At 50.7% G+C, this 18,502-nt stretch overlaps 1 protein-coding gene across 3 annotated transcripts in view; it reads left to right on the top strand.

The window, feature by feature from the left end:
- Positions 1-18,502, top strand: part of FGD1 (FYVE, RhoGEF and PH domain containing 1) — a 41,488-nt gene that overhangs the window by 10,626 nt on the left and 12,360 nt on the right. For 2 of the 3 annotated variants that reach the window (XM_034649002.1, XM_034649001.1), the window contains exons 2-8: positions 7,619-7,792; positions 8,100-8,277; positions 8,404-8,842; positions 10,150-10,239; positions 10,950-11,098; positions 12,452-12,608; positions 12,714-12,852. In XM_034649002.1, coding sequence (XP_034504893.1) covers positions 7,619-7,792; positions 8,100-8,277; positions 8,404-8,842; positions 10,150-10,239; positions 10,950-11,098; positions 12,452-12,608; positions 12,714-12,852 — 1,326 coding nt within the window. Of the gene's footprint in view, positions 1-7,602; positions 7,793-8,099; positions 8,278-8,403; positions 8,843-10,149; positions 10,240-10,949; positions 11,099-12,451; positions 12,609-12,713; positions 12,853-18,502 lie in introns of all 3 variants that reach the window. The other variant, XM_034649003.1, reaches the window with a different exon arrangement.

Raw genomic sequence — 18,502 nt, 5'->3', positions numbered from 1 at the left:
CTTGCTTTTCTTGCCTGTAAAATGGAGCTAATAGTACAGAGGGTTGTTAGGAGGATGCCATACAGGAAAGCATCAACACAAAGCCTGACCCAGAGTAGGTGCTTAACAAATAGTTAAACCCCCATACTTTATATCCTCCACTAAAAAAGTGAACATCTTGAGTTCCAGAGAGTTCTGAAGGTTCTTGAAATCCCCTGCTCTCTTCTCCAGGCATCTTTCACAGGGCAAAATGTAAACTGGGCCAGGCAGAACAAAAGGCAGATTCCAGTTCAGGGGACTGCTGACAAGTACTGCATGAGCCTGCTCAGGCCCGGAGAAGATTGGGCCCTAGCAGAGGGTGGAAGAAGGGACCTCCAAGGCTGCCGCCCAAAGGCCAGAGCATGTCAGATAGGGCAGGAGATAAATGGCAGAGGTGGAGGGGACCTTAAGGACCATCTAATTCAGATACCACAAAGTGGTGGCCTACAAGTTGAATTTGACTCATAAATATTGTTTGGCCTACTCACTGTTTTCAAAATTAGGGGATTTCACATAAAAGTCCAGATTTCTGATTCTCTTAAAATATCGGAAGATCTGAAAACACAGGGCCCTGTTCCTGCGAAGTGATAATTAGATAGAAGGGAGGAGCTACTGTCCCTACTTCAGGTGAGGCATGGGGTCTCTGGTTTACCTCAGTCCTTACTATTCCCTAATGCCTTATACTGTTCCATTTTACAGAAAGGTCCTCACTCTACATGAGTGTACACACTTTACAGAAACATCCTTCACTTTACAGAAGGGGCCTCACTCTACGAGAGACTTCCTCCATTTTACAGAAGAATCTTCTGTTTGGGAGAGAGTCCTTCATTTACAGACAGGTCATCCGTTTTACAAAAAGGTCTTTATAGAACTCTCCTCGCTTTACAAAATGTCCCTCCATTTTGAAGAAGTCTCCTCTGCTTTGTAGAAATTTCTTCCCTTTACAGAAGGGGCATTCTTTTTATCAAAGAAACCTCCATTTTGTTGAAAGTTTCTCTATTTTGCAGGAAGAAACACTCTAGGAAACTCTTGGAAGTGGCTCCCACTTTCCAAAAGTGCCTTCGCTCTGCAGAAGGTGCCTCTGTTTTTCTGCAGAATCCTTATGTTCAGAAGACCAGTCCACTTCAGGGAAAGAACTTTCAGATCTACCCACAGGGTTCCTATAGACAGCTCCCCCTGCACATCTCACACTTGACAGAGCTTGTGTTTTAACTTTCAGAGAGAGCATCTGTCAGGTCAAGCAAGGCCTGGGTCAGTCTGGCCGCAAAGGTGTAGGGCAGCAGGGCTGGACCTCACATTCAAGTGGAAGGTGGGAGAAGTGGGGCAGCTATGCCTTTATCCCCTGCTTTCTTCTCAAACCGAGGGACTCCTCTTTTCCCCTTTGCCCAGCAGAGCTGGCTTTCCAAAAGGCATTTTCTTATTTGCTGTTGTTCTTTCTTCTCTACTCCCTCTGTTCCCTCTCTCCACCCCATCCCACCCCCAGGAATTCCAGCTGTCCCTGGGGCCTACCTCTTAGCCTGGAGAGACAGAGATCTGAGGGCTGCAGGGAGAAGCACGCAGTGGGGGGTCAGGAGGCCTGAGTGCTGGGGCCAGCTTCTGCCCACTCTAGCATCTCACCAGGTCCTCAAAATGAGGAGCACACACATATTCTCCCCCATTTTGCAGATGGGGAAATTGGGGTCCAGAACTGTGAAGCAACTCCCCAGGTCACCATGGAGTTAATGGCTGAGGTCCAGTCTGAGGCCCTATTAGCTAACTTGAGATTAAGCCAAGGCTACAACTAGGATGGGAGAGGGGGTGTTGCTGGCCAGGGAAGGGGCATGCTGGGAGCTGAAATTACCAGAAAGAGGTGAGGGAGAGGCAGGGTCATTATCTTCCAACAGCTAGAGGACAGACCTGCTCTGCCAGGAGCCCCAAAGCATGTGCTCAGGGCACCTGCCAAGTAGGGGCATGCAGCAACCAGAGACAATTTTTGGAATGATTTTGTTATTTCAATAAAATAAGTTGTCGTGGAAAAATTCAAAACTCTCTTACACTTCTGAACGCTTATTTTACAGTTTTGTATGATTTGTATCTTCAATTGAGTTTGAATTACGGGATGGGGTACCATGGTCTTTTCTTTGCACTTCTAGTAGGAATCCTGCCCTGATCGGAGGAGCTGTCGAGGAGGGTGGGGCTGGATTCTGTGTCCATCTCGGGCTGAGTTTGCTCATGTTTCTTGGTGTGTCAATAGCTCTGTGTTGGGTTGCAGCCTACGGCCTGTGGGTTTATGTATCTGTGTGCATAGTTCCGTGTCTTTGCAGATGTGGGGTTCTGTTGGCTTTCAAGTTTCATTCACATTGCTGTGTGGGTGGGGGGCACTACACTCTTTCCCTTCTGTGTTTCACAGACTCCCCAAAATCAGGGGGCTGTGATTACTATCCAATTTTCCAGAGAAGGAAACTGAGGTTCAGTTAGAGAGGCTTGCCCAGGGTCACACAACTAGTAAGTGGGGGTGTTGGGATTTAACTAGGGTCTCTATGACTCCTGAACCAGGTCTTCCTTTTTTTTTTTTTAAAGAAAGGGAGAGAGCAGGAGAGGGGCAGAAGGAGAGGGAGAGAGAACCTCAAGCAGGCTCCACGCCCAGTGCAGAGCCTGTCACAGGGCTTGATCTCACATGTCATGACCGGAGCCAAAATCAAGAGTCAGACGCCCAGCCAACTGAACCACCCAGGCGCCCCCTGAACCAGCTCTTTCTAATGAAGGTGCCACAACACCTCAACACACACAGTCTAGTCAGTGAATGCAGTCATGCCACCCCTCTTTGGTAGAGTCATATACCACAGGTTCTAAATGATTGTCCTTGTTTTTTTAATAAATAAGACCAAATTCAAGGTTATTCCTGAAATACTGTCACTGTCATGAGCACTCAGGGGCCCATTGCAGGGAAATTGGATAGAGCCCACAGGTTTGTGGAGGCTTAAACGGTCAAGAGACTAGGGGGCCCTGGTTGCCAGGTGCCTCCTCAGAAGCCCAGCTCTGCCTCATTCACTCCAAGCCCTCCTTTTTTTTTTTTTTTTAGATTTTATTTATTTATTTGACAGAGAGAGAGAGAGCCAGCAAGAGAGGGAACACAAGCAGGGGGAGTGGGAGAGGAAGAAACAGGCTCCCACCAGAGCAGGGAGCCCGATGTGGGGCTCGATCCCAGGACTCTGGGATCATGCCCTGAGCTGAAGGCAGACGGTTAACGACCGAGCCACCCAGGCGCCCCACACTCTAAGTCCTCCTTGACTGAGGTTGCTAAAACTTGCTCAAATAAAGTACAGGTAGATTTGAATTTCAGATATTTGACAAACAATGTTTTAGTATGGCATAATAAATTCTTAGTGTAAGTATGCATGACACATGCTTATTCTAAGAAATCATTCATTGTTGATCTGAAATTCAAATTTAGCTGGGCATTCTGTACTTTATCTGGTCACCCTGTCCTTGGCCTCTCCCTCCCCTCTGTTTCCCCACTCCCAACAGGCTGACCCCCCCTTGCACTTCCTGAGCCTCACTTAGCTTTTCCTGAATGAGAGTCTCTTGTCTTTGAGATTGGGAGCTCCCTGAGGGTTAAGATCATGATTACCTTTTGCCTGCTGAATGTTTGCTGGGACTGCACACCCCCACCCCCACCCCCACAGAAGAGCTGGGGCAGTGCCCAGGCACTCCTGGAGTGCCCAGGGTGTGCTTCTGGTCAGTGACAAGAGATGCCAGAATGGCAGCAATGGTTGTGTGCAAGCCTGATGTGCCGAGCACGTTGCATATGGAAATGTGAACAACTCTGTGGCTCTCGCTGGGTCTTTGAGGGCTGTGCATTGTCAGTGTGTGGCTGGGTACATTTTCACAAAGTATCGTAAGGTTCGGTGGTGTGACTTTCTGTATGTGGGGTGAGGCCCTTTGTGGCCTCTGCTCTTATGGGCCCTGGGAACTCTGGTAAACCCAGTAGTGGAGGGGGCAGTGCTGCTGGAAGATTCCATCAGGTGTGTAGGTGTGTGTGCATGAGAGATAATGTCATGGATTGTCACCTGTAAAAAATGGGCTGGAGAAAACCAATGCAGGACCCAGCCAGGAGGGGATGGGATGGGGCAGTGGGAAAGGCTGTGGTATCCAGGAAGGGAGAAGGCCTCCCTTGGGAGCTCCCTAGGGGCAGAGATGGGATTTTCACATCTTCTAGCAGTGAGTCTACTGGGCTCAGAGCAGGGCTCAGAAGTATCTGGGGGAACTGAGTTAGCCTAGGGAAACCAGAGAGTTCAACAGGATCGTGGGGTGCCATGGAGGCCTCACTGCGAAGTTCCTATCTTCCCCATGGGCAATGGGAAGTCACAGAAGGCTCTTGTGGAGGTAAGTGTCATGACCTGAGCTGAAGGTCCATCTACCCACATGGAGGGAGCAAGGCCTAGGGACAAGGGAGCCACTGACGGAAGGCATAGGAGGAGACAAGGAAATGCAGGCGGAGGGACAGGCATGTCAGGAGCACCAAAACAGGAGAGGGAGGGATCTTGCACCTTCTTCCTTCCGTGGAGCCTTAGCCGGTTCTTGGCCCGGCCTAGGCTCCTGAACTGGAACCCTGATGTCATCTCCCTGTAGGTGGGCATCGAGGTATTGTATTCACTAGGCGCACTGCAGCTCACAACTTTCTGAAGCACTGGGGTACAACCCTGCCCCTCCAGCTTCCCCTTGAAGAGCAGGATTAAGAAAGAAGTCCAGTGCAGGACCAATCTGTTGAAGCTCTGCCATTGACTTGCTGTGTGACCTCTGGCAAGTCACTGCCCCACTCTCTGCCTTCATCTCCTCATTAGCTACTGAGCTCACATTCCCTGCCCCTCTCTCCTGGGAATCCAGAGTGTCCCAGAATATTTGAATTTTATCTATCCTTCCATTCTGCAGGGCTGCCCGCAAGGAGGCAGAGAGAAAGGAGAGCAGGCCCACTGGTGGGCTCCCAGATGAGGTGGGTGAAAGGGAGTAGAGGGTAGGCCAGAGCAGGGCCACAAAGAATAGTATGGTCACCCTCTTCCCAGAAAGCAGTGGAGTGAAGAGAGAGAAGCCCAGCCAGGGGCCCCCCAACTGTTCTGTACAGACTGGGTAGGGAGGACTCACCCAGGAAGGCCTGCCTGCTTTGAGGTGTGGAGACAGGGCGAGGTGGAGCCCTGAGGAGGCAGGCAGGGGGCACCTGAGACCCTGGCACCTATGTGTGTATCTCAGAGGGGGGGTGTCTCTGCACAGTCGGGTGCCTGGCTTTGCCTGCTGGATCTCTGGCACTGTCAACTACTCTGTCTCTCACTTTCCCTGGCCATGTGTCTCTCAAACTGCGTCTCCTCACGTGCCACCCTCCAAGTGATTCATCCTCTTCAACCCCACACCCAGGGGGAAGGCAGGGCAGGACCAGGCCAGGATGTGCTGAGCAGGGCAGGGTAAGCGGAACTGAGAGGAGCACGTCCTCGCTTCCGGTCAGGGCCCTGCCTGCTCAGGTGGGAAAGGAAGTGAGGAAACTGCACCCAGGGCAAGGCACAGGATGGAGGAGTGGGGCTTGGCCTGGGGCCTGGGGCACCATGTTCCTTCAGGGCTGGGAGAGGACCATGGCCCGAGTTCCCTGGGGCCTGCCTGGCTGGACTGGGGCCAGAGTGGGGCCAGGGACCCAGGAAAGCTGCTGAAACACTGTGGGTTGGGCTATTCCTTCCCTCTAGGACTGGGAGACCTAAAATTCCCTGTGACTTTTTTTTGCCCGTGTGACCCCCTAGGGTGTCTCTGCGTATTGTAGCTGTATGTTTTTGCAACAGAGGCCACCTGTGACACCATGACCACTTAGACCAGTAGGTGAATGTCAGGTGTGAATGTGTGCCTGAGCCCCTAAGACCTAAGGACACCTTGGACATGTTTGTTTCATGAGTATGACATGAGAGTAAAGTAGGCCACATGTCTGTGATTGTGTGTGTTTCTGGTTACATGATGGTGTGTGACTTCATGATGTCATCCCATTGTGTGAGGTTGTATCTAACATGGTATAATGACCCTGTGTGGCTATAGTCCTCCTGACTGTGTGAACCACGTACAGGTGTGGGAACCTGTAACACCATATTATGGTATGTGTGACAGGCTGTGGCCCTGTGATTGTGAGACACAGTATAAATGACACTGTATGTCTCTGTGACTCAGTGTAGCCATATTTGAGGAGCATATATGATGGTAAGTCGTTGGGAAATTATTGTATGAAACTGCATAAAATGATAGGCTTGCCACTGTGTGACTGTCTTTGTGACTGTGCGTGACTATGTTTGCTTGTGTATGTAATATTGCGGGGCTGTGTGATAATATGTGAGTTTGTGACTGTGGGTCTTGGTGACTGTGTGACCAGCTTTCAGGAGCGTGATGGCATGTGATTGGATATTTGAATTTGTGTGGCCCTGCAGTTGTATAAAACAGTCTAAATAACACCATGTGGCTCTGTAACTGAGTGGGCCCTTTTGTGACTGGTCAGTACGAGACTCTGTAACACAGGGTAACAGATACTGTGGCTGTGAGAGGCTATGTGGCTGTGGCCCAGCAAAACCAACACCACGTGTGGGTGGGAGCTCTGAGAGCACTTGGCTGACACTCACTCTCTTGTCCTCACACCTGTTTGCCTGCATCCTTCCCTACAGCTGTGGCCTTTCATGACTTCCTTCTGCCCACAGGATGGCCACCTAGCTCCTCAGCCTGCCTCCAGAGTTCACCCTCTCTCCTCCGTCCCCCACCCCCACCCCACACTAACTTCTCGGTCAGATGAGACCCTCCACAGCTCCCTGCCCAGCCAGGCCCACCTGAGCCCCACCCTCCTTCCCTTTGAGACATTGTCATCCTGGAGGGTCCCTCATTGTCTTCCAGATGGAATCTTCTCTCCCAAAGGCAACCATCATCTCCCCTAGGACCAAAGACAGAGGTGGACTTAAGGAGTCTACAGTGAGGGAAGATGGACAGTGCAAAAGGGCCTCCCATTTTCTGCATTTGTTGCCTGCCGCTTTAAAGCCATTCTTGTGACCTGAACTCTGGGTGCTGGGTGTGTGCGGTTGTATGTGAGTGTGGAAGTAGAGGAGGGTAGTACAGATTAGTGAGAGGCTGGGATTTTAAGGAGCAAAACTTTTGCTTATGAAATACAATTTGTCATTTTTGAGCACACTCAGCTGTATGAAATTGTAGACAAGGAAGGCCAGGTATCTTCAGGGCCTTAAGAAAAAGGGTGAAGAATGGCTTAGGCTCAGCATGGCTATATAAACAAGGGCTGCAAACACATACACAAACTGTAGGGTGCTCGCACCCACCCCTAGCCTGGTTAAATGCCCTAATAATAATACCTGCTGAGATACAAGGAATCAAGGTACAGATCACAAAGAACCCTTGTCTATTGATGAAAACAGCCAGCCACAGCCCTGGGCCTGGCTCCCCATCTGAGGGCTGTGGTAGGGGCTTCCCAGAAAAGCAGTGTGCCCCTGAAAGGGGCTCAGGGAAACCCAGTACTCCAATACCTGCTAAGACATACAACTCCCCAGGCTCCTTTGGGGTAACATCAATTGCTTCACACCCCAGTTCTCCTTTTCTGCAGGGCTGCACCAAGGAAACCGGATCCTGGTTAAAAGTTTGTCCCTTGACCCTGGCCAGAGCCTTGAACCTCATCCAGAAGGTCCCCAGCGGCTTCGCTCAGACCCAGGCCCCCCCACTGAAACCCCCAGCCAGCGTCCTTCGCCACTGAAGCGGACACCAGGCCCAAAGCCACAAGGTAAGTGGTTCCAGCAAGGGGTGGAGAAATGGCCCAGGAGAGGGGATAACGGAGGGGAAAGTTTGACCAGTGGCAGAGGAGAAGTCTTGTTAGAAGGATAGGAAGCACTGTGGTCTAGCAGCAGCAGAGGGTTGTGGCCCAGGGCTGACGCATACATACTGGGATTTTGCCTCAGGCTTGTTCTGTACCTGCCTTGGGCAAGGGTGCAGACTGGGGGTTTGTGGAGGGCCTTGTGGCCTGACCATGAGAGCCACCTCCAAACTCAGCTCACTGGGATCTCTCCTCTCTTCCCTGTCCATCTCTCCAGTCCCCCCAAAGCCCAGCTACCTGCAGATGCCCCGGATACCCCCCCCACCTGAGCCCATTCCTCCTCCACCATCACGCCCGCTGCCTGCAGACCCCCGAGTGGCCAAGGGCCTGGCCCCCAGGGCAGAGGCCAGCCCCAGTTCTGCAGCAGTATCCTCACTGATTGAAAAATTTGAAAGGTGAGTCTGGTCCCTGGGGGACCCTGTGGAGGTGAGGGTGGGCCTGGGGCAGGAAGGACAGCTATAAGATGGGACTCTCAGTCAAGCTCATATCCTGCCTCCATGTGTGTCCACCACCCACCTCAGAGAGCCTGTGATTATCGCCTCGGACAGGCCAGCCCCTGGCCCCAGCCCAGGTCCCACAGAGCCAGCCGTGTTGCCACAGCCACTCCCGCAGCCACCAGTGCCCCAGCTTCCCGAGGGTGAAGCCTCCCGCTGCCTGTTCCTGTTGGCCCCTGGGCCCCGGGATGGTGAGAAGGTGCCCAACCGGGACAGCGGCATTGACAGCATCAGCTCGCCATCCAACAGTGAGGAGACCTGCTTCGTCAGTGATGACGGGCCCCCCAGCCACAGCCTGTGCCCTGGGCCCCCTGCCCTGGCCAGTGTCCCTGTTGCTTTGGCTGACCCCCACCGGCCCGGCTCCCAGGAAGTTGACAGCGACCTGGAGGAGGAGGACGATGAGGAGGAAGATGAGAAGGACAGAGAAATCCCAGTGCCCCCGATAGAGAGACAGGAGTCTGTGGAGGTACTGACCCATATTCACCGAGAGACAGGACCATGTGGAAAAACCAGGAGCCTGGCTTTTACACTTGGTTCTTCCCCAGCTCATTATTTCTCAAAACAGGGCATTGTTTCCACTTTGGATGTTTGGCTTTCCTGGTCCCCTGGTACTCAATGTCGGTAGCAAACCCGTACCTCGCCCACCCCACCTTCACTGTAACTACCAAAATGACTATGCGCAGTTCCAAATGCCCACTGGGAAAATTGTTCTACCCTCATCAGAGAACCACTGGCTGGACCTCAGTTTTTCCATCTTAAAGATGTGCATCCTGCTTGGGGATCCTTAAAGTCCTACTCCAGCTGGAAAATCCCAAGACTCAGTAGCTATATGACAGTGGGCAAGTCTCCACTCCCCTACCACAAGCCTCGGTTTCCTTATTTATAAAATGGAAAGTCTCTCACATCCAGAGAGACTTCCCAGCAGTTGGCTGCCAGAGGGGCACAAGAGCTAGAGCTCCTCTTGCCCAAAGGACCTGCAGCTGTGGCCCTGAAGGCTCTTGGCCGCAGGAAACCCTTTCTGTGCCCCAGCAGCCTAAGTCTGCTTTCAAAGGCATCCTTGCACTTAAGTTAGGTTGCAGCCAGAACACCTTCTTCACCAGAACCCAGTTCAAATGTGGGGGCTGAGGCCAGGGACTCAGCAAATATGTGTCCAGTGATGTGGAAACTGGGCCAACAGGCGATGAGTTGTATACATTTTTGTACTTTTGTGTTTTCTTTACACCCCAGGTACTCGGCAAGCCTTTGCTGACAGTGAACTGAGTGGGTGAATAAATAACCTTTATAGACGACTGAATCTGTAGTCTGCTATGTTTTACTTATAGTAAATCATTTAATTATCTCAATTACAAATGGACTTGGGTCCTATTACTATCAATATGTGTAGATGAGGAGACTTAAATACAGAGCAGTTACACAACTTGTGCAAGCTAATGAATGGCAGAGCTAGGATTTGAACCCAGGAAGTCTGACTTCCTGGCCCACACAGTTAACCACTGTGCTATGCTAAATGAATAGAGAGAGCACACGCCTGGGTGCATGAGTGGCCAAGTGAGAGGGTACGTATCATCGGAATTGCAGAGTGGCCTTTATGATACTCTGGGGAGTCAGAGATTGAAGCTGGGAGGCTTATAGGTCCAGAGATGGGGGAATAGGGTTATCCCAGGGTGGCACTGGGCTCAGAGTAGCATTTGAGCTGTTCTGAGAATTCTGAGGACTTGGGTGAAGATTAGGGTACAGGGTGATGGATGAGTGGTTGCCTCTTCTCCTTTCCAGTTGACTGTGCAGCAGAAGGTGTTCCACATTGCCAATGAGCTCCTGCAAACCGAGAAGGCCTACGTTTCCAGGCTCCATCTCTTGGATCAGGTGAATGATCCCTCGGGGTCCCAGGGTCCCAGGGTCCCAGGACTTGGTAGGTGGGTGCCAAGGAGGAAGTAATAGGGCCTGAGCCCAAGCCTACTATTACCAATCTAGAGTTGGTAAGACCCCTTTCTGACCTTGACCCCCATCCTGTCTCTGAAGTCAATTCTGATTATGACCCCAAGCTTGATCTTTCTACCAACCCTCATTTTCCCAACTTTGGATGGGTACATCAGCCCTGACTGCAGCTCTCACCTAGATCCTGAATTGACCCCAGCTGTAAACCAGACCCTGATCCTCATTCTAATCCTGGCCCTATTCCTGACCCCAAATCCGCTTGAATCCATAAGGGTAGGAATTTTTGCTTGCTTTGTTCACTGTGTTATCTCAGCCATTACAACAGTGCCTGGCACATAGTAGGCATTCAAAAATATGTGTTAAATGAATGGATCTGACCCTGAATCTAATTCTGACCTTGACCCTGCTCCTGACTTTACATTGTTCCAATGCCTACCTCCAGGTCCTAACCTCGATAACCCCAAATCCAACCCCACATAGAAGCCTAACTCCATTCCCTCTCTCCTCAGTCTCAAGACCAGTGCTGATCCCAAAGCTCCACAGAGCTGCCCACAAACACTGCCCTCACCTACAAGCTGCCCCTTCCCCAGCCAAGCCCCAGGCCCAGCTAGGCTGAACATGCCTGCCCTGCCCCACAGGTGTTCTGTGCCCGGCTACTGGAAGAAGCTCGGAACCGCAGTTCCTTCCCTGCTGACGTTGTCCATGGCATCTTCTCTAACATCTGCTCCATCTATTGCTTCCACCAGCAGTTCCTGCTGCCTGAGCTAGAGAAGCGCATGGAGGAATGGTGAGGGACCCCAGATCTAGGCTGCCTGCCCTCCTGTCCACGTGCCTGCCAAGCCCAGGGCACAAGTGGGCACTAGAGTTCGTTCTGCCCGTCCTCTCCTCTTACTGCCTTTCACAAAGAGAATCAGACCGAAGCTCCACCCTCTCTGCCCTCCCAGTCTAATATGAAACACAGACCAGGACTCAGAAAATTACAATAGAATAGCACAGCCCTTAAGAGTATGAGGTAAGGAGCCAAATTAGTTGGGTTCAAATTTCAGCTCTGCCATTTGCTAGCTTTGTGATATTAAGCAAGTTTTTTCAATTACTGTGGTTCAGCTTCTTCCTCTATGTGATGAGGGTAATAATAATAGCCTACCTTGGAGGGTTGTTTGAAGGATTTAAATGAGTTGACACATGTCGAGAGCTTAGAACAGTATCCCGTAAATAATAAGTGCTCAATGTGAGCTGTGTTTTTTTTTTTTTTTATCAGACCTATGATAGCACTGAGAATGGGAGGCTGTAGGAATCCAGACAAATGGACCAAACCTAGTCTGGGGTTAGAGAAGGATTCAAGGAGGAGCTGATTCCTGAGCTGAGTCCTGAGGTAGAAGGGCAGGGTTTACAGGCAATCTCCCAGCTGCCAGGCTCTCCTCCTCCAATCCATCCTTTAGAGTCTATACCACCTGCGATAATTGTCTTTCTGAACTACCAGACCATGTTACTTCCTGCTTAAAATCATCTCCATGCTCCCCACACCCACAGGATAAAGTATGTCTCCCTCACTAGACTTGTCATGTGAGGGCTGTCATGAAGCCAGTTCCTACATCTTCCCAATTGACTGTCACCCCTGAGGGATAGGCTGGCTTGGTTCTTGTGTGTCCCCCAGCAGACCATCACCAGTGAGGGCTAAGACCAGGTCTGTCCTGTGTGTCCCTCAGCGAACTGTGACTCCTGAGGAGTATGAGCAGGCTTGTTCACTTTGTGTCCCCTATCAGACAGTGACGCTGACTCATTTGTGTCTTCGAAACCACCCAGAATAAGGCTGGGCACAGAATCAGTAAGAAGTGTATGAAGTGGCCCCTGCAGTGAGGTCAGGGCAGGTACTTCAGGACATGTTATTCCTGGTACTTGAGAAGGGCACAGTTGGGGCAGGTGGTAGCCCGGGCCATGGTTTCAGGTCAAGCTGAACCTCTTGGCCTAACTGGCCTATAACATAAGCGGCAATTCCAGAGGAGAAGAACTGACTGAGAAGCAGATTTCCAGGAATGCGATGAGAGTAGCTTCCCTGGGACTAGAGACCTAGAAAGAACCCTGGGAGAATTCTGGGGGACAAGGATCAGCAGGACCGTGCCAGCCCCTGCTTCCACCCCAGGGACCGCTACCCACGCATCGGAGACATCCTGCAGAAGCTGGCACCCTTCCTCAAGATGTATGGCGAGTATGTGAAGAACTTTGACCGGGCTGTGGAGCTGGTCAACACCTGGACAGAGCGCTCCACCCAGTTTAAAGTAATCATCCATGAGGTGCAGGTAAGCAGCAAAGCTGGATGGGACAGACTGGGGAGGAGAGGTCTGCAGGGACCCAGTGAGGGGTCTGTGACCAGACCTGAGCCCCTCTGCTTCTGCCTGTCACAGAAGGAGGAAGCCTGTGGCAACCTGACATTGCAGCACCACATGCTGGAGCCCGTGCAGCGCATTCCCCGCTATGAGCTGCTTCTCAAGGACTATCTGTTAAAGCTGCCCCACGGCTCCCCGGACAGCAAGGACGCCCAAAGTGAGTGCACACATCCGGGCCCTGCCCCACCCCATCCCCCAAGACTTAACTCACCGAGTCAGCCTTCCGTTGCAACATAATGAGGTCCCAGAATAGGATCTCCAAACTGAAAGGTCCACATTGAGGCTCTGGAGTAAGACCCCAGGATGAACCTCCAGGTTGAGTCTCTACCTGAGTACCCAGACAGAGCCCTCAGGAATCCCCCAGCCTGAAGTCCCCAACTGGAACCCCACAGTTGGAAGAGTATACCCAGAATGATCCCCTAGAGGGAGCCATCTGTTTTCTAGCCAAGACCCCTAGCTCATCCCTAGACTCATCCTCAAATGAAGTCCCAAGTCCAAAATGAAACTGAGCCCGAACCCCCAGGCCAAGAGCCCAGACTGCCCCCTCAGGCCAAGCCCTCTTTACTGAATCTCCACAGCTGAGCTCCCCACAAAGAGAGTTGTCTTATTGAGCCCCTGACTCTCCATCATCCACATTTAGAGCTGCACTCTGTGTCACCAGTTGCTACCTAGAATGAACCTCATGAAGAACCTCCCAAGTCCGGTCAGAGCCCTGCCAGAATTATGTCTTCAGAACTGAGCCCCGTATTTTCTACCTCCAAGAATTGGATCTCTAGGCTGAGATACTGCCTCCTCAGACTGAGTCCTCACACATTGACCCACTAGAAGAGTATTTCATTCTGATTACTCCAGTATGAGACCCACTCCCTGCCCCCAGGGTCACACCTCAAAGAGTGCCTCCCCAGAGTCTCCCCAACTTTCTCTCCCCAGAGTGTTATTTCCATTCATTCCTTCATTTCTATAGCAGCTATTTACAGAGCACCTTAGTTCTGTGCATTGTTGTAGGCACAGGGGATATGTTAGTGAACAAGACAGACAGCAGATAATAAAGAGAAGTAATAAATACACAGGAGAACATTGGATGGGTGCTGCGTGTAATTCAGAGAATAAGAGGGTGATGTTACAGGGACTGGGGGGCTTACTTGAGGTTGGGTGGCCTCTCGGAATAGAAGATATTTGAGTCAGACCTGAATGACAAGAAGAAGGGAGCCACGTACCAACAGGGGAGGAACATATTCCCCAGAGGCAAAAGCAGGTGCAGAGTTCCTATGGAGGAGGTAGTGGCAGCTTGCTTATCTCTGGACCAACAAGAGAGCCAGTGTGACCTGAGCATGTTAAGTGAGGGTAGAATGGTAGAAGTAGGGTTGGAGAGAGGAGCAAGACTTTAAAGTCCTGGATAAGGAGATGGATTTTATTCTGAGTGCAGTGGGTAGCCAAGGGAAGATTTGGATCAGGATTACTTGGGAAGCTGAGAGAGCAGTAAGAAGCCTTTGCAATAATCTAAGAGGGAAAAGTTGGCTTGGACGAGGGTAGTAGCAGTGGAAGTAGAGAGAAATGATTGGATTCAGGATTATATTTGGAAGCAGCACTGAAAGAACCAGGATGGAGTGGGTGTGAGGCTTGGGAGAAAGAGTCAAGAATTACTTGCAGATTTTTGGCTAGTGGTAATAGTTCTTGAGATGAGCTTAGGAGGTTGATTTTGGACATGTTCAAAGTAAGCTGCCAGGTAGGCAGTTAGATGAGTCTAGAATCCCAGGGAGAGAGATTTGGATGTCACTGTCTCATAGATAGTATTCAAAGCTGTGCGGCTGGCCCTGATCACCAAGAGAGTGAATGTAAATGGAGAAGAAATGGGGGCCAAGGACAAAGCTGAGGGAGGTGGAATCAGCAAAGGACTTAAAAAGGAGCAGCTCTACAATTAGGAGGAAAGTTAGGAAAGTATGGGGTGCTGGAAGCCGCAAGAATCAGGAGCAGACAGTTGTGTCTGCTGCAGTGTCTACTTCCCAATTTGAGCCCCCCCACCCTACCACATGGGGCACTTTGCTACCAAGCCAGCACCTCTAGAAAGAGCGAGAACCCTAGAACATCTGACAGCTGAACTCTACAGACATCTGCAGACTAAGTGCCTCAATCTTCTCCCCAAATGAGAGCCCCCACTGAAGTGCCAGGATGAGCTACATAATCTAAACCTCGAGAAAAAGCCTTCCAGACTGATTCCCTGGGAGCAGTTCCACGGGCTGACATATCCAACCTGAGTCCCCAGGCTGAATCCAGTAGGAGGTTCCAGTTAAAGGACCCCTCCCCACACACACTGGTTTCCCCAAACTAAGATCTGGGCCTCCAGAATGCTCTCCCCACCCTGAGCTCTGAAAGCGGGTTCCCAGTTAGAGCCCTCAGCCTGAGGTCCCATAGGGAGAGTCCCCCAAAAGAACTTCCCAGTCTTATCTCCATGGCCACCATTCTGTAAATAGGTATTGCCAAACTTAGCACCCTAGATTCATCCCCCATTTACTGTCCCTCAGATTGGGACATCTATCCTGAGCCCAAAAGATTGACTGTTTTGTCAGGGACTGATCCATGCCGCAGACTGAAACCACTGAGCCCTTAGACTGATTTCTACATTCCCCAGTGTGAACCCCACAGGGAGCCCTGAGATGAAGCTACACAGTCTGAGCTCCAAACAGAGACTCCAGATTGTGTTCTCCCTAACCCCAGTCCCCCAGACTGAAGACCTCTGTATTCCATCCCCTTCACTGCGCCCTGGGGCTAATGCCCTAGATTTTCCCCCAAATTAAGTCTGATCCTCCAAGTCTAATCTTCCCAGTCTTAACTCCCAGACTGACTCCCCACAAACAACGCCCCCCCACCCCAGTTTTCTACATCCCAGCCTTGGATTCACAGATTGAGATTCCCAGGCTGAGTCCTGCAGAATAAGGTCTCCAGACTGGGCTCCATATTAAAACCCAAGAAGGACACCTCACTGCCACACTGAGTCTCCACATTCTATAACCCTCTAACTGGGATCCCCAGAAGAAGCCTCCTGGCTCATTTCTCCACTCAGAGCCCATGGATTCTACAGAATCACATATCCACATTGAGCCTTCAGGACTGAGTTCTTTCAATTTTATTTCCACACTGGATCCCTAGCATGACATTTCCAAACTGAAATTCCCCAAATGAGCTCCCTGTACTGAACCCCCAAAGTGAGTTGACAGTGTAATATTCCTAAACTGGGCACCAGGTAGAGTCCCTTTTACCAACTCTCTGTCCCTGGGCAAGCTGCTCAGTCTCAGTTTTCTCATGTGTAGGAGGGGGATGATAAGGATACCTCCCTCATAGAGTTGTTTTCAGGATAAATGAGATAATCCAGGTAAAGCTATTAGCACAGTAGCACATGGCAAAGGCCCAATAAATGTTAGCAGTTATAAAAACTGATGCCCTCCATACTGAATGCCCATAAAACCAGCCCCTAGGTTGAGTGTACCTAATTTAGGTTCCTATTTTGTACCAATCTCAAACCTATCTGAGTCCCCAGAACGAACCTCAGAGCTTGAGCTTTCCCAGCTGAGCTCCCCATGCTAAAGATTTTATTTTATTTATTCGACAGAGATAGAGACAGCCAGAGAGAGAGGGAACACAAGCAGGGGGAGTGGGAGAGGAAGAAGCAGGCTCATAGCGGAGGAGCCTGATGTGGGGCCCGATCCCATAACATCGGGATCACGCCCTGAGCCGAAGGCAGACGCTTAACCGCTATGCCACCCAGGTGCCCCACCCCCATGCTAAGCCCAAAGATGAGCCCCCCTGCCGCCCCACCCAAGAAAGAATTTTCCAGTCTAGTTTTCTGAGCCGCTCAGAATGAGAATCTGTGAATGAGAGCCAGCCCAAAATAATGTTCACTAAGCTACCCAGCCCAAGAACTTAAGCTTACCTCCCAATTTTTTACCCCTCAGACTAAAATCCCCAGAAAGTGCCTTAAGGTCTGAGCCCCACTGAATCATATCTCTTGTTCCCTAGACTCATTCCCCCCACTTTCTACTTCCTAGACTGAACTCTGGAACCTGGACTCTAGATGGGCTCCTCAAACCAGGCCGGGTGGAGCTACTGGCCTGAACTGCCTACCCTGAGCCCAAGACTGAACCCCAAACCCAGGCTGCCAAAGCCCCAACAGAGCTTCCAGACCAAGCCCCTACACTAAGTTCCCCAAACTGCACTCCCTAGTCCAAACCCCCAAATGAAATCCTAGACTGACATCCCAGACAGAGCCTATACACACTGGACCCCTGGAAATACCAGTTTGTACTCCACATAAGGCCTCTCCAGACAGAGGTCCTGATAGCAAAGCCTCCAGTCTGAGTCCTGTGACCTGCACCGGCCTAATTGTGTATGCCCACAGCTTACCAGAGTGTTCTTCCTGACCCTTCCCTGGTTACCTCCTACCTCTACCACCCAATATGCCGCCTGCCCTGGGGTGGGGGAGATACAGAATGTGTAGGAGAAAGCACAGATGGCTGAGCAGTTCCAGGTCCGATGTCGGCTCAGCCACTTCGCAGGTGGACAACCTAAGGCCACCACCTCTTCTCTCTGAGTCTGTTTCCTCATTTTGGACAAACAGGGCACAATCACACCTATCTCACAGAGTTGTTGTGATTGAAAGGAGCTAATTTCTGCAAAGCATCTGATGGGGAGCCCTGGAGAGGGTGGGGGGACCCTGGCCCCATCCTAGGGAGTTCCTCATCTACTGAGGGATGCAGATTTGTCAGTACATGATGAATACACAGTGTGACTAGTGGGACAGAGGGAAGCGCAGAGGAATGTGGTAACTGAGACAGGGTCCCGACCCAGCCTGGGAACTCAGGGCAGGTTTACTAGAGGAGGTAAGCTGAATCCAGAAGACTGAGTGGCAGTTAGCCAGATGAAGCAAGACAGGACATGTTTAGGGAGGTACAAGTGGAGAAAGTTGGAGAGGTAAGCAGAAGCCTGATCTCCAAGGATTTTCAATGCCAGGCTAACAGGCTGGGTCTTTTCCCCTGCAGATGCAGGGAAGCTATTGACAGATTTAAGCAGAAGAGTGACAGCAAGCTGCATGTGAGAAAGATCCCTCTGGCAGCTAGGGTGGAAGCGGGGTTGAAGATTAGAGACTCCTGAAAGGCCTGAGCTGAGACAGGGGCTACAGATCTTGAGTACCAAGACTTGGTCATGGAGGCAGAGCCTCCTAGAAAAGCAAGAGTTGCTTTGCCAGCCATATGGATCCTCCTCAGAAGCACCTGTACGCCTCCATTACAGGCAGATTTTCCAGTGGGAAAATTCAGCACCATACAGACAAGAGTGGGATGCAGTTAAGCTGTAACAGGGCCTCAAGTGTGGGCAGGATTTGTTAGTGCGGGGGGATGTGTAAGGACTTATTTCAAGATTTTTTTTCCCCTGATGATACCTGGTCACTATAGGAAATATGGAAATAACAGAAAAGACAAAAGAGGTAGGGAAAAAGATCACCTGTGATACAAGCCCCCAGAGAATAAGCATAATGAACATTTTGACATATTTTCTTCCCAGGTTTTTTTAATACACATATATTTGCGAAATCGAGATCGTTCAGTGTACACAAGTTGGTATCCTTTTCTTAAAATATCCTGAGCATCTCACAAATTATGAAAAACTCTACATAAGTATCACTTGTAAAGGATGTTCAGTATTCCATCATACGAATGCACATTAATTTATTTAACTGAACCCCCACAGTTGGACATTTTTTTTTTGAGAAAGAGAGTGCGCATGCAGTGGGGGTAGGGGGAGAGGGAGAGAAAGAA

This window comes from Ailuropoda melanoleuca, chromosome X (genome assembly GCF_002007445.2).
Source record: "Ailuropoda melanoleuca isolate Jingjing chromosome X, ASM200744v2, whole genome shotgun sequence".
In the NCBI taxonomy this organism is placed as follows: Eukaryota; Metazoa; Chordata; class Mammalia; order Carnivora; family Ursidae; genus Ailuropoda; species Ailuropoda melanoleuca.
This window is presented reverse-complemented; position numbering and strand designations above follow the sequence as displayed.